Below are 16,115 nucleotides of genomic sequence, written 5' to 3'. Positions count from 1 at the left end.
AACACGTAGTGATGAGGTCCATATCCGACGAAGGAATAACTCCTGTTTCTTGAACCGTCGTACCCATCTACCTCAATTCCTATAGTCCTGACCGCTATTTTTTTTTTTTAGCAACGACTGCTCGTTTTACACAAATGTTATCGGTCGGGTGGAAAAGAACAATTGTGTAGTACGGTCATACATTAGTTTGAGACGGTTGAGTTTCTTCCAATCTCCGTTTAGGTTACGTATGCATTCCCTATTCTTGAATATTTATGCCATTTGCGAGGCCCACGAGCGATAAAACAAGCATTTAGAGACGATTCACAACGGGCAATCAAGATTATACTGAACCACAAAAAAACCAGCTACGAGAGTGTACTTCTACACCAAATGTCTTAACTCTAGAGGACAGTCGTCTCTGAAAAATCCGCAAACAGGAAGTTTCCATCCTTTCCTCCATAAAACATCATTCGCCTGCATCACTCACTACACACACCTCTGCCTGCACCACTTACTGCCAATATCTGTCAAAAAATTAAGTGTTTTTGAAAAAACACTGAAATATGGCATTTATGTTGATTATTGCCATATCAAGTTGGACAAACACGTTGCAGTGCCTTTGAGGTTTTTTAAATGCCAAAAGTTCGACCATTTACAACGATGCTGTTCTAATAACGCAATGTTCTCGGCGCGCTGTTGATTACAATCAATGTACTTTCGAGACATGGGAGGCTGGCTGAACAATACGAGCCAGAAAAGGTTATTATCTATGGAGACTAATTACCAGCTTTTAGATGGTGACTGTTTCTTCACTATACTGGAGAGATGTCTGCCAGATGCTATAGCCCTGATCCCATAATTTTGTTCATAACGCATCCCTGCTGATACAAATCAATTTTTTTGTTAATTTCCAAATGCTGGCGGGAATGAAAGCAGTTGTACACTGTGAGCACAACTGTGACAATTATATTGGAATTAGGTTATTGGTACCATTCTCAATCCCGCAAGTGGTACCCCGTGCGATCATGGCATAAAAAGAGCAAGAAGCATAAAGTAGATAAACCATTGTACAAGTGAAAATGAAATACAAAAATGAAAGTACAATGCCACCTGCTTGCTCACGGTCAAAGGGAAGACAGACTAGCTCTAAATATATTTTTGCTCTGAAATCGTACACTCGACGAAGTTCGCAGAATCAGCCTCTGTACCAGTAGCAAAAGGAGTACCCCAACAGCGCTATTGCGCTGCCTATGATTCCTGACTAAAGTGTTCTTGCAATACCCTTTTGTTGGCAATCCAAAACAAGGGCTAAGAGCTCACATGGCACTTGTGACGAGGTCGGAAGAGCCAAGAGCTTATACGGTATGAGCTCTAGCAAAATTCTAAGAATCGATAGATTGCTTTAAAAGGAAAATCAGAGGCTTAATGCCGGTTGGGATTTAAAATAACAGCTCTGAGTCATGAGTTCCTTCTAAATATCAAAATTCATTAAGATCCGATCACCCACTCGCAAGTTAAAAATACCTCAATTTTTCTAATTTTTCCTCCCTTTCGGCCCCCCAGATGTTCGAATCGGGAAAAACGACTTTATTAAATCAATTTGTACATCTCCCTGACACACCTACCAATTTTCATCGTCGTAGCACGTCCAGAAGCACCAAACTCGCCAAAGCAGTAAACCCCACCATCTAACTCCCCCAAAGAGAGAGGATCCAGTCTCGTTACGTAAGTCACGTATCTACGACATTTATAAGCATTTTCCAAGATTTCTGGTTTTCCCCTCCAGCTCCTCCCAATGTCAACAAATCTGGTCGGGATTTGAAATAAGAGCTCTGAGACATGAGTTCCTTCTAAATATCAAATTTCACTGCGATCCGGTCACTCATTCTTAAGTAAAAAATACCTCAATTTTTTTTAACTTTTCCAAATTAACAACCCCCAGCTCCCCCAAAGAGAACGGATCCGTAACAACTATGTAAATCTCGTATCTATAGCTTGTGTTTATTCTTCCCATCACGTTTCATCCCGATATCTCCACTCTAAGCGTTTTCCAAGATTTCTGTTTCCCCCCCCCCCTCCAGCCCTCGATGTCCCCGGATCCGATTCGAATTGAAAATGGAGCATCTGAGACATAATATTCTTCTATATATCAAGTTTCATTGAGATCCGATCACCCATTCGTAAGATACCTTGATTTCACGTCTTCCAAGAATTCCGGCTTCTCCCTCCAACTCCCTTCAATGTCACCGGATCTAGTCGGGATTTAAAATGAGAGTTTTAAAGCACAAGATCCTTCTAAATATCAAATTTTATTAAGATCTGATCAACCGTTCGTAAGTTACAAATACCTTATTTTTTCTAATTTTTCCGAATTACTCATCCCCCCCCAACTCAACCAAAAAGAGCGGACCCGGTCCGGTTATGTCAGTCACCTATCTTGGAAATTTGTCCAAGATACATTTGTGTTGTTGTTTTCCAAGATTTTCGGTCCCCCCCCCCCTATTGACACTGGACCCGGTCGGGATAAAAATAAGAGGTCTAAGTTTCGAGGTTCTTCTAAATATGCAATTTCATTAAGATATGATCGCTCTTCCGCAAGTTAAAAATACCTCATTTTTTCTAATTTTCAGAATTAACCTCCCCCTCCCCCAACTCCCCTAAAGAGAGCATATCCATTCCGGTTATGTCAATCCCGTATCTAGGACTTGTGCTTATTTTTCTCACCAAGTTTCATCCCGACCCCTCCACTCTAAGCATTTCCCAAGAGTTTTGGTTCTGCCCCCCCCCCCCAAACATCTCCTTCACTGGATAAGGTTGAAATTTAATACAAGAGCTCTGAGACACGATACGCTTCCAAACTTCGAATTTCATTAAGATCCAATCATTCCTTAGTAAGTTAAAAAAAACCTCATTTTTCTCATTTTTCATAATTAATCCTCCCCCTCCCCCCACTCTCCCAAAGAGAGCGGATCCGTCCTGGTTATGTCAGTCATGTATCTAGGACTTGTGCTTATTTTTCCCACCAAGTTTCATCCCGATCGCTCCACTCTAAGCGTTTTCCAACAGGGGTCCCCACCCCTCAATTCCCCCTAATGTCACTGGATCCAGTCGGGATTTAAAATAAAATCTCTGAGACGCGATAATTTTCCAAACTTCGTATTTCATTAAGATCCGATCGCTCCTTCGTAAGTTAAAAATAGCCCCCCACTCCCCTCCAGATGGTCAAATCGGAAAAACGACTATTTCTAATTTAATCTGGTCCGGTCCCTGATACGCCTGCTAAGTTTCATTTTCTTAGCTTGCCTAGAAGTGCCTGAAGTAGCAAAACCGGGACAGACCGACAGAATTTGCGATTGCTATATGTCACTTGGTTAATACCAAGTGCCAAAAAAGGGTATTGCAACACTCACCGTTACAAAAGACAAAAGTAAATCCATATTAATTTTTAAGTTGATCATCATTTTGCCTAGTTGAGATAATAAAGATACCACGTCATTAGTTTCGTGCTAAACAAAACGAAAAAAAAAAGAAAAGAGAGATGCTCGCGATAATATACTCATTAATATATTCCAAAACTGACGCGGAAACATTATCATCTCCATTTCCAAAAAAAGTATAGATGACAGGTAGTTTGTTTTCAACTGTATCCAAAGCGACGGTTGCATCTTTAATGTCATTTACCTTCTTTAATCTGAAATATAGAATTCTTTTATTGAAAATAAATATGCTCAATTTTATCACTATTTCTCCTACAAAACCATAAAATCTTATAAAATATAACTTGGAAAAACGAAAAAAACTTCCCTAGGAGCAAACAGGAAACTGGCTCAGTAGTAACCGAAACTCTATAAAACAGAATTTTTATACCAATAATTACATCAAAAGAATAGCATTTTAATGATGATTTTAAATATATCCATGAGATTCAGACAATAACACCAGAAAATAGCATAAAATAACATCATGAGATTCAGCATATCAGAGAACCCTACTGTAGAAGTTTCAAGCTCCTATCTACAAAATGCAGAAATTTGTATTTTCTGCCATCACGGATGCGTGCTTATTTGGTTTTTTTCCAGGGGTGATCGTATCGACCCAGTTGTCCTAGAATAATGCAAGAGGGCTCATTCTAACATACATTAAAAGTTCCAGTGCCCTTCTAAATAACCAAAAAAATTAGAGGGCACCCAGGGCCCCCTCCCACGCATATTTTTTCACCAAAGTTGCTGGATAAAATTTTTGAGATAGCCATTCTGTTCAGCCTAGTGAACAAGAGCTAAGAGCTCATATGGCACTTGTGACGAGGTCGGAAGAGGCAAGAGCTCATATGGTATGAGCTCTAGCAAAATTCTAAGAATCAGTAGATTGCTTTAAAAGGAAACTCAGAGGCTTATTGCCGGTCGAAATTTAGAATAAGAGCTCTGAGTCACTAGGTCCTTCTAAATATTAAAATTCATTAAGATCCGATCACCCACTTGTAAGTTAAAAGTACCTCAGTTTCTCTGATTTTCCCTCTCCCTTAAGCCCCCCAGATGGTCGAATCGGAGAAAACGACTTTATAAAGTCAATTTGTGCAACTCCCTGACACACCTACCAATTTTCATCGTCCTAGCACGTCTAGAAGCACCAAACTCACCAAAGCACTGAACCCCACCACCAAACTCCACCAAAGAGAGCGGATCCAGTCCGATCACGTCAATCACGTGTCTACGACATTTATATGCGTTTTCCAAGGTTTCTTTTTTCCCACTCCAACTTCCCCAATGACAAAAGATCTGGTCAGGATTTTAAATAAAAGCTATGAGACATGAGTTCCTTCTAAATATCAAATTTCATAAGATCCTGTCACCCGTTCTGAAGTTAAAAATACCTTAATTTTTTTGATTTTTCCAAATTAACAACCCACAGCTCCCTCAAATAGAATGGATCCGTACAAATTATGTCAATCTCGTATCTAGGACTTGTGCTTATTTTTCCCACCAAGTTTCATCCCGATCCCTCCACTCTAAGCGTTTTCCAGGACTTTAGCCCCCCCCCCAACTCTCTCCAATGTCACCGGATCCGGTCGGGATTTAAAATAAGAGCTCTGAGACACGATATCCTTCCAAAAATCAAATTTTATTCAGATCTGATCACTCCTTCGTAAGTTAAAAATACTTCATTTTTTCAAATTTTTCAGAATTAATCCTCCACACCCAACTCCTCCAAAGAGAGCAGATCCGTTCTGGTTATATCAATCACGTATCTAGGACTTGTGCTTATTTTTTCCACCAAGTTTCATCCCGATTCCTCAACTCTAAGCGTTTTCCGAGATTTTAGGTTCCCCCCTCAATTCCCCCAAAAATCACCGGAATCATTCGGGATTCAAAATAAGAGCTATGAGATGATATTCTTCCGAACTTCAAATTTCATTAAGATCGGATCACTCCTTCATAAGTTAAAAATACCTCATTTTTTCTAATTTTCAGAATTAACACCCCCCCCCCTCCCCAAACAGAGTAGATCCGTTCTGGTTATGTCAATCACGTATCTAGGACTTCTGCTTATTTTTCCCACCAAGTTTCATCCCGATTTTAAGCGTTTTCAAAGATTTTAGGTCCCCCCCCCCAACTCCTCCAATGTAACCGGATCTAGTCGGGATTTAAAATAAGAACTTTGAGACAAGATATCCTTCCAAACATCAAATTTCATTAAGATCCCATCACCCGTTCGTAAGTTAAAAATACTTTATTTTTTCTATTTTTTCCAAATTAACCGAACCACCACTCCCTCCCCTCCCCCCCCGGATGGTCAAATCGCGAAAACGACTATTTCTAATTTAATCTGGTCCGGTCCCTGATACGCCTGCCAAATTTCATCGTCCTAGCTTACCTGGAAGTTTTTAAAGTAGAAAAACCTGGACAGACAGACTGAGAGAGTTTGGGTCGCTATATGTCACTTGGTTAATACCAAGTGCCATAAAAACCTAATAAATATGTCTTTGGGAACGACTTAATCCCCCACAGTCCCCGGGGGAGGGGCTGCAAGTTATAAACTTTGACCATTGTTCACATATAGTAATGGTTACTATGAAATTTACAGACGTTTTCAGAGGGACTTTTTCACGTTGGGGTGGGGGTGGGTCGGGGGGACGGGGTTATGTGGGAAGATAATTCCTTGGAAAAAATTATCATGAGGGAAAAGAATTTCCATGAAGGAGGGGCAGGATTTTCTAGCATTATTTAAAAAAATAATGAGAAAATAAATACATTTTTGTTTTCAACTGGAGGTAATGAGCAGCATTAAAACTTAAAACGAACATAAAATATTACGTATATAAGGGGGTTCGTCTCCTCCACAATACCTTGCTCTTTACGCTAAAGTATTTTCAGTAATTTCAACTATTTATTTTACGGGCTTAGTGATTCGGGGGTCATTCTTAAAGATTTGAGACAAAATTAAAGCTTTAGTATAAAGAGCGAGGTATTGAGGAAATTTAAATTTCATTTTATTTATTCATCTGCGGTGAGCCAAAATCAAAACATGGATTAATTCAAAATCGTTCAGAAATTAAATTTTAAAAAATAAGTTTTTTTAACGGCAAGTAAGGAGCGACATTAAAACGTAAAACAAACAGAAATTATTCCATATATGAAAGGGGTTGTCCCCACCTCAACACCTCGCTCTTTACGCTAAAGTATTTTTTATTATTCTAAAAAGTAGAGTTGTGACAAAGAGTCAAACTTTAGCGTAAAGAGCGAGGCGTTGAGGAGGGGACAACCCCTTTCATATACGGAATAATTCCTGTTTGTTTTAAGTTCTAATGCCGCTCCTTACTTGCAGTTAAAAAAACTTGTTTTTTTTTCAAATTAATATTGGACATAGCTGCTTTTATTATTAATGCTGATGAATGTAGATCTTCCTGCAGGGCATCTTCATTGGAAAATGCTTTTTTGCGATATTTTCATTTAAAAAATTGGAAAAACCACACAAATTTGGACCCTCCACCAATATTTAAAAAATGCATTTTGAAGCCTCCCCCCCCCAAATAAAAAGTGGAATTGATCCCATGAACAAATGGTCATTTCTGATTACCCCCTCCACAACAGGTTGGAAAGAAAACGCTGGAATTAAAGAATTTGTTTCCCTTTTCACTCTCTTGTAATTGTTTCGAAGTACCAACGACATTGAAATAAAAACATTGTTTGCCCTCCAGACCTAATAAATGTCTATTCATTCACGAAAACTGCGACTTTGGAAACAACCCAAATTTTTGTTTTTCTTTTTTTTTTTCAAAATTACAAAGTTTTTGCTTGGTATTTCTATCCCTGTCAGTGTTGTCACATCCAACCGTGAAAACAACTAAGCATAAGCAATTAATTAAATTTGACAACCCTCTTCGTCAATAAAATCAAAGCATTATAAATCTGTTGGTTTCCGAAAACGACTAAACCTCAAAAAAAGCTTGATTTTTCACCATATTTGCTGTTAATCTCGCACCACCTACTACATAAACTGCATAGCCATAATTTAAGCTATATTTCCTTAAAAACCGAACCTTAACGTTCCCTAATTTTTTATGATGCATAGATTTTCACTTAACTATATCAAACAACAGATTCCATTTTCATCGTCCCTGGCATTTCAAAATTAGAGCATAGAAATATGTAATACAGTTCAAACTTTTAACTGAAACCATAGTAATTACAAATTTGACCCGTTTTTATACGTAAGGTAAAGGTAAAGAATGTAGTGGAGAAAAGATACGGACAAAAATGGTCAATCCTTGGGGAAATTACAACATAATTTTTTTTTACACAAAAATGTTCAGAAAAATCAGCTTTATCGCATAAAAAATCCCCCCGAATCCCCCTTGCACAAGTACCCCAAATTCACACTTGAAGGGAGGAAATTAAGGGGAAAATCGATTTTTGTGGTTATAAATATTTTGGAGTTTAAATAGTCATTTCCTATCAAATCAAGAATGCCGACTCCAAATCCGAATTCAGATTTTATTTTCCGTACCCTAATGCCCATTTTCACCCATAAAGGACGGGGGAGGAGGTAAAACTAGAAATTAAGAGGGTGTTTGACTATTTGGTCGTTTCCTGTGAAATCAATGGTGGCGAATCCGAAAATGAAATTAAAAACCTAATGTTACGTGGTCAAATACCTCATCTTACATAAAACGGCTTTGAAAGTTGGCCTACATGAACTAGTTATTTTAATCATTTGTTGGTTGATTCACCTTTTCCGATCTAGCTAGGAATGGCGCCTAAGACTATGAGTCTCGAAAAGTTTAATTTCAAACCAGTATTCCCGACTCCCCCCCCCCTCCAGTTTGCGGTTTCCATACCTTAACGTTATTCTTCAGGTGATCTAATTAGTGGAGCCATCTACATAGTACTTGCTAGATGGCTGCCGTGTTCAAGGTTATGCACAAGATTTATGCCGTTTTATTTACTTTCACAAAAAAAATCCATTTTATTCTTTGCAGTGAAGTTTTGCAACCACGAATCTATTCGGCTCTTATTATGCATTTTAAAGAAATATGTTGGGAATGAAGAAATATTAATGGAACTTGTCTGGAAGTGCATATCAGTGATAAAAAGAATGAATGGAAGTGCATATCAGTCTGGAACTAGATCGATATTAGAAAGTGCGATCGCAAGAAATTTGAGAACTTCCGTTACTCTACTGATTTTTGCATGTTATAATGAAAGGAGACAAATTACTTAAAACATGTTGTTTTCAGTAAAGTGCCAATTACAATCGAGCTGACTGGAGTGCAAGGGGGAAATTTTCCCACTTTATATATCTAGTAATTCCTGTTCGTCTTGAGTTTGATTAGAATATCAATTTTATTTTGGGTAAATTGTAAGTTCATTGTTGGCTTACTTTTTTATTCTGTCTAATATGCATTTTTTTTTTACTGTTTCATATCTTATACTATTTTAGCTCTTATAATAACTGTTTTGTTTCTGTTAACTCTTAGTTGATTATTTATCATAATGTCAATTATATTTTTTGACTCCACTGAAGAAACATTTTCACTCTTGACTTTTGTTACGAAAAGTTTGTTTTTATTTTGTTTAATTAAGACACAAAACATATTATTTACATGCTAGACATGTGATTTAGAATCAGAGGCGATACAAGGCAAAACAATGATACCCTATTATATTCTATTCATCTGAAAGGAATGCCTTTAAAGAAAAAACATCTTTGATGCAAATGTATTACATGTAAGACTAATAAAATTAACTGACTACTAACAGCATACTGATACAAGAACAAGGAATTTCTGGAAATTTCAGCAGCATTAAACTTCTAAATGCTTCACTGAATAATAAACAGGGACGTTTTTTTTAATCGTTGTCAAAATCGACTGAAAGATCTATTTATTTTTTTATTTTGTCCAAAGAGTGTGAATATAAGTGAAAACGAGGGGTGTAGAATGGATAGGGCTTTGCATAACACAGATAGTAAATTATTCTAAGCTGTAAATACATGAATGAAGAAAGTCAGTGAGTTCAAAACGAGTTGAAAAAATCAAGTAATACAAAGCCCAATTCGTTTTGCATCCCTGATTTTCACTATTGTTCCATAGAATGTTAAGAGAAATCATTATCTACTGTTTAATCCAGTTTGAAAATAGGTTTTTATTTTTCTTCTTAAATCGATTATTCTCGACTTTTAAATCCTCTTTAAGACAAAAAAAAAATCTTAAGGCTTCATTAAGACGATTTTTTTTTATCATACAAGCAAGCAACATACAAAGCATCATTGTAATTCATGCGCCGAAATGCGAAGCAATTACGGTACAATACCAGACGGAAATTCTTCCGTTTTGTATTTATCTAATCCATAACTCGTATTGCCACATTATGAAACTTCTCCAACTTATGCTCAAGAATTTCAAACTTCAAGGCCTCTAATTTCATTCAGCAGACGATTTATGGAAAAACATTAAGGGAGTGGAAGGGGAAGTATTCAAGAAGGGAGAGGCTTGATTTTGTATTATAGAATTGTTATCGGAACTTATGTATGTTGATAACTTTTGAAGTAATGAATACTCGGGAATGATCGAAAAATGGCTCCCAAATTTATCTGGCAAAAGTGCAAAAATACAAGACGAGGAGTTGAGAAAAATGAGTTAAAAAGCAATAACTACATATGACATTTTGTTTTCAGAAAAGCACAAAGGATAATTTCGTCTTTCAGAGGTATAAGGCGCGGTACATTTGCAATAATTATTTAATTTCACTCTTATTTGCAATAATTATTTGATGTAAACAAAAATGAAGTAAAAAACAACAAAAACGGCTCAATGACCGGTAAATGAAAGCGAAAAGAAACAACAAAAATCCAACGAATATTTCATTTACTGGTCATAGACCCAATTGTCGTCTTTATATTCATTTATTTGTTTTTGCCATGACTAGCGAGTTTGACTTTAGATCTTTTGTAATTTGTTTGAATTCATGATTGAGGTAAGTTGCGCTGTATCCTCTATGACTTTTAAGCATCAAAAAATTAGTCATTTACGATCGATCCCTAAACAGACCTTGAATGATCATGAATTAAAAAAATGCAATGTGTCTACGCTAGCAATACTAAGGATAGGGAAGTTTAAAGTCGTAGGGAGCTAGAGGGCTCCACTTCAGGCCCTTCGATTAAACAGATAGAAATTTCTTCCATCATTTTTCTGCAATAAATGTGAGAACCATTTGTAAAATGTTTACTTAACGTGTAGACATTTTGGGACTTTTGGATTACAGTATAAGCACTTTTAAGTATAGTAATTTAATATTTTAAAGAGATTACCAATGTTTCTTTGCTAGAGAAAATAACAAAGATTTCTAACAGTTCCACCAGCTGTGAATACGTACTAATCTTGTAGTCATTCCCGACTTATATATTAGCAATTCGGAAAATACAAATCATAGTTTAAAAAACCAGTCAAATGTTCAATAATACAATTATAATGACAGAAAATTTTATTACATGACAATTATGCTTTTGAACGTTTGTAAACATAGGCCAGAAGCTTCTTCACAAGAGAAGAACAAAAGAAGATACAGAAAAATCTACATATTTATAACTGAAAGTTTACATTTTTAAAAGTTTTGAAACGTAATCCCGAAGTATCTTTCCTGCTAGGAGCAGCCAAATTGAGCGAAAAAAGAAAAGGAAAAAGAAAAGAAAAACAACAAAAAATAGCTTACCTAGTCCAAGACACAGCCAATTGAACACCCATAGTATTTCCCTAATTTGCATAAATAATCAGAATCCTCTTCATTGTCAATTACGAATACTCTAGCTCCATTGAGTAAACTATAAATAGATTCGATAAGCTTGACTTTAGCATTCAAGTCCATTCCTTTAGCTACAATCTCACAGAGGCAATCACAATTTGACTCACGCAAGTGCTGATCCTTCATAAATCTAATAAATAAGGTGTAAAAACGTTCATTGGCAATTAGCGAGATGTCTATCCATGATATGTACGCACCAATAACGCGTAAGCATTCACTAACCAGCTTGGAATCGGACATCTCGTATTTAACCTGCAATAAGAGCAGCTTTTTATTCCAGTAGTAAGTAAGTAAAATATTTATTATCCGTATTTTTCACATGGAACAAAACGGAGTACAATGAAAAAAAAATAAATAAAAGAAAAAAAAAGAGAAGAAAAACGGAGAGAAATTTAAAACACAACATGGAAAAATACATAATCAAGAACTGTAGAAATGTTTAAGCTGTTAAGCTATTAATGTTTAAGGGGTGGTTCCATTTTGCCTGGAAATTAGAAATCAACCGGTTTACTGTGATACTGGGGTCTGCAATCTTGTATTTATCAATCATATAAGTATTTCTCGTCCACAAGGGGCATCGCAGCAGGATTTTCGCGAACCTAAAATAAAGGGACCAGAGCTTGCGTTTTTGGGTGTCAGTTAATAAATTCCAAAATGGCGCGATATATAGAATATGCGGCAGTGTGACAGCGTTATACATATTCGCGAGATACTTTCGGCATAAGAGGAGTTTGCTGGCGACGATAGACCCATACGCGTTGCTGTTTTTTCTCGACGAGTTTGACGAGCAGTAGACAAGTTTCATTAAGGTTACGGCCTATGGGTAAACCCAGATACACGACGTGAGATGAAACGGTAATTGACTCGCTACCCAGTAGTAGGTGTTCAGGCTGAGAAGGACTATCGTTGAAAAAAAAGAACTGCAGATTTAGAAGTATTGAAAGCCAGGCCGATTTTTCGGTATTCATCACGCAGGATCGAGAAATTCGATTGCAGACCCCTAATAGACTGACTTAGATTTAATAGATCGTCAGCCTATGTAAGTAGTGACACATTTATATTCTTGTAAATACATGAAATATTTACACATGCCTGGGCATTTAAAACACTGTTATTGTACAAACTTGGGGATAGTAATGAACCCTGGCGGACACCTTTCTTTACTGGAACAACCACTGATGTGATGCGGTTACCTATTTTTATACGCGCTTTTAAACGGCAATACATATCGTACAGTACGCTAGTGACACGGAGGTTTACACCTTGCTGGTAAGCGGCTAAAAGGGACTGAGCGTGAATCGACGAATCAAACGCTCTACTCACATCAAAAGCACCAATCACTATAGGGTCACCAGATTCGTGAGAATCTGCTAGAATAGCGGCAAGACTGAAGAGAGCGTGAGCACAACCCAGACCCGGTCGGAAACCAAACTGGTGGTCCGGCATTCGGCACGAATATTGAATTTCTTTTGAGACTAAGATCTCTAGAACTTTACAGAGCACTGGAGCAACAGTGATTGGCCTGTATGAAGAGCATTGGTCTGTTGGTTTCCCTTTTTTAAGGATGGGCGAGAGCAAACCGACACAAAAAGAGTCAGGCACTATACCAGTGGTGAAAATAATCTGGAATAGCAGCGTCAGATATTCAATAAGTATAGTAGTACCGTGTAGCAGATTTAGTGCGCACAGTTCGTCTACACCACGGGAATGTTTCTTCTTCAGCTTTAAAATAGCTTCATGTACGCTTCCGTAAGTAACGACAAAATCAGGGACACACTGGTTGGATAATACCGATTCTAGCCGGTTTACGAAGGGATTAGACGTATTTGGGTCGGGGGCACTGAATTCGTTGGAAAAGTACGATTCCCAATTTTTTCGCTAATCGAATCATGGGGAATCATGGGGTTTTCCGGCGACCGGTTCGCTCAACCGGGCTTTCCAGATTAGTTTTGGGTCACTTACGATTCTGGAGGAGAACTCTTCTTTTAATTTGGTACGATGAGATTTCAGTTGTTTGTCAAATTTTCGTTTAGTCCATAAACGGATAGAGTTAACAGGACCGGATTTGGGCCTATCACAATCTTGCCAGATTCTAAACCAAAACTTAGCATCGTTGCAACACTTAACTAGGGCCGGATTTTGCGAGAATTTGTGAATTTCTGTTTTCATTTTAACCTTTCTGGTAGGAACTGCTTTTTTTCAGCTACGAGAAGCGAGTGAGTAATCTCGGCACAAAATATATTGATGAGTACTCTCGCATCCGCAGGATCAAAATTCGAATCCACTTGGAGTAAATGGAAGGGGATTCGTATCTTTACAAGAAGTGAGTTCAGCACCTGATGTTACAAAGTAGTATTAATTTTATCCCATTCACTTTCACTTGGGTTCACTTGGGTTGACGCAGAGCTGGTTTTATGCTTAGAGATGCTAGTAGGGGTAAGTGCAGTATTTGTAGTAGGCTAGACTACAAACTAACATGATTGTTACTTCAAGTTCAACTTACTGTCTGTTTTAATTAAATAAGATAAATACAACTAAATTAACTTTTTAATTTGTTATACTTAATTAGTTAAATTTATTATTAGAATTACTAATTAATTAGTTAATTAAAGTATTTAGGTCTTCCAAAAAACGAATTGAAAGGCAGCGTAGTCTAAGATTCGTGTAGTTATTTTGAAAGGTAGAATAATTTTGCTTTTTATTACTTAGTTAAAAAAAAAGCAGACGAAGGATCATTTTAATAATTAATATCATCACAACCATTATTGTATTACAAGCTAAGTCACAATATCATGTTTAAGGAATTGCAAATAGTCATTGCACCTTAATAAAATATTTCTTATAGTACTTACTAGAATCTGAATATTTCCTCCCAAAAATGGTGACTGACTTAAAGTTAAATAATTAAACAACAATTAAAATAATAAATAGTTATTGTGCTTTAGTCTTAACTTACACAAATTTCATACCAGGAATTCACTAGGTCATTGATACATGTTTCTCTAATCCTGTCCTTGATTAAAGCGTTCCTAGCAGCTTCCTCTTTTGAATGCGGGACCTCACGGTCAACAACCTAGAAATACAATCATCTCAACATATTTTCCACCATTCTAATCAGAGGTTAAAGTTGACACATAGGAATTCGACATTTCAAATCTCACAATATGAACAAAAGATAAAAAACTCTAGAGGGTGTTCAATTTTTTTGTATATTTTTTTTTATATAAGTTACAATAAAAAAAATTGGTTATTGGAGGCTAAAAATTCTTTTTTCAGCCAGTTTCGTCAGCTTCTTAAACTTATTACCTCTACTCACACTCAATATGACACTCATATTTAAACCCAAGTTCTATGCTCACACTCATGTATACTCATGCTAAAACATGTTCTTTAGGTATAAATGCCTTAGGTATGAACACTTAAAAGTAAAATTTAAAGATCATGACTGACAACATTAAAATTGCATTCACATATTATGACATTCAAGACACAAGATATGATGTGACGTTCGAGATTACAGATATTAAAACTAAAAAGAAGCACAAGGTTTATACCGAGTTCTGGGAGGATTAAAGTTCTGGAGGGACACAGCCTAGAAGGCCTAATAGACCCTTCACTGTACAAATGGTTTCCGAGACTTAAGTGGCGAAGCGACAAGAAGGAGCTGTCAAGGGGAAGAGAAACTAATTTGGACCAAGGTTCAAATTACAGTTATTCAAATGTCACTGATTTAAGGTTGCTAATTTATATAGCCTACAGCCAACAATTTGGTGAGAATTTTGGGACAGGGAATAAACAATTGAAATAAAAACAAACTTTGTGCAGTGGTAAAAACAAAAAAAAACTTTCAATTTGATAGCCAAAAAAAAAAAATAGGGAAAGGGGAAAGACATACCTCAGAATCAATTGCTTTGAGCACCCTCAGGTAGAAATCCACAGCCTTTGGACCTAACTTCAAAGTTTGCAAGAAATCAACTAAAAAGCTTTGCCATCTTTGCGGAAAATCAACAATGAATACCAAAGAGAAAACTTGGGCTGCCTTATTCCTTAAAAAAGAACTTTCTTCTTTGGCAGAAGACTGAAAGAGTTTTTTCTTCTTTTTAGACTGAAAAAGAAGAAAAAAGATTAGGGTAGATAGGACACTAAAATAAAAATATTTAATATCCTTCCCCCTCCTCCCCACCCTGGAAAGATTTTAGGTCTATTCATATCTGAGAACCGTAAAATTAAAATATTTCTCTTTTGGCTGTTTCAAATTATGAAGATTTTATGACAGCATCACACTATGCTCAGTGTTGTCACATTAAACCCTAAAAATTGAAGTTGACAACACTTATCGTCTGTCAAAATCAAACTTTAACAGCCCATATATAAAAAAGACAAACAAACCTTCAACGGATAGTTACACCTTCTGAAGCTGTCTAATGTCGCTTATTTTTCGTCCATTTTTCTTTCCTTTTTTAATTTGGCACTTGCTGCTACCGAAAAGTGCGGGATTGTATTTGAAGTTCATTTTAGCTATAATTTAAATTTTCGACTTTCCTGAAGTTTTAAAGACATATATGGTTGTGCAAGTTTCCATTTAGCCAATTCAAACAATCATATTTACTTTTTCACTGCCCAAGGTACTTTAAGTTAATATAAATATTGAATAGAAACTAGGCCTAAGGGGGAGGGGGGGTAGAGGGATTCTTCCAAAAAAATCCAAGATTTGACAAAAGTGCTTTTTAAGTCAAATTTTTTGCTTTCAGGAAAGGGATTCATTAGGATCAATCTGGGTGGGAGATCCCTCTGTTCTATGTTCTGGGATACTCAAAAGTAGAAGAAAAAGAACTG

General features: G+C 36.6%; 1 protein-coding gene across 2 annotated transcripts in view; it reads right to left on the bottom strand.

Annotated features, from left to right (window-relative positions):
- Positions 1–16,115, bottom strand: part of LOC136024871 (exportin-T-like) — a 63,581-nt gene that overhangs the window by 44,887 nt on the left and 2,579 nt on the right. Inside the window, exons 2-4 of one of the 2 annotated variants that reach the window (XR_010616945.1) lie at positions 15,175–15,384; positions 14,249–14,352; positions 11,190–11,531 (exon numbers count right to left, since the gene is read on the bottom strand). Coding sequence is in view for 1 of the 2 variants with exons in the window: in XM_065700393.1 (XP_065556465.1) it covers positions 14,236–14,352; positions 15,175–15,384 (327 nt within the window). In the remaining variant the exon portion in view is untranslated. Of the gene's footprint in view, positions 1–11,189; positions 11,532–14,235; positions 14,353–15,174; positions 15,385–16,115 lie in introns of both variants that reach the window. The other variant, XM_065700393.1, reaches the window with a different exon arrangement.

This window comes from Artemia franciscana, chromosome 3 (genome assembly GCF_032884065.1).
Source record: "Artemia franciscana chromosome 3, ASM3288406v1, whole genome shotgun sequence".
In the NCBI taxonomy this organism is placed as follows: Eukaryota; Metazoa; Arthropoda; class Branchiopoda; order Anostraca; family Artemiidae; genus Artemia; species Artemia franciscana.
Note: the sequence above shows the minus strand (reverse complement) of the source record. Positions and strands in the feature narration are given on the sequence as shown.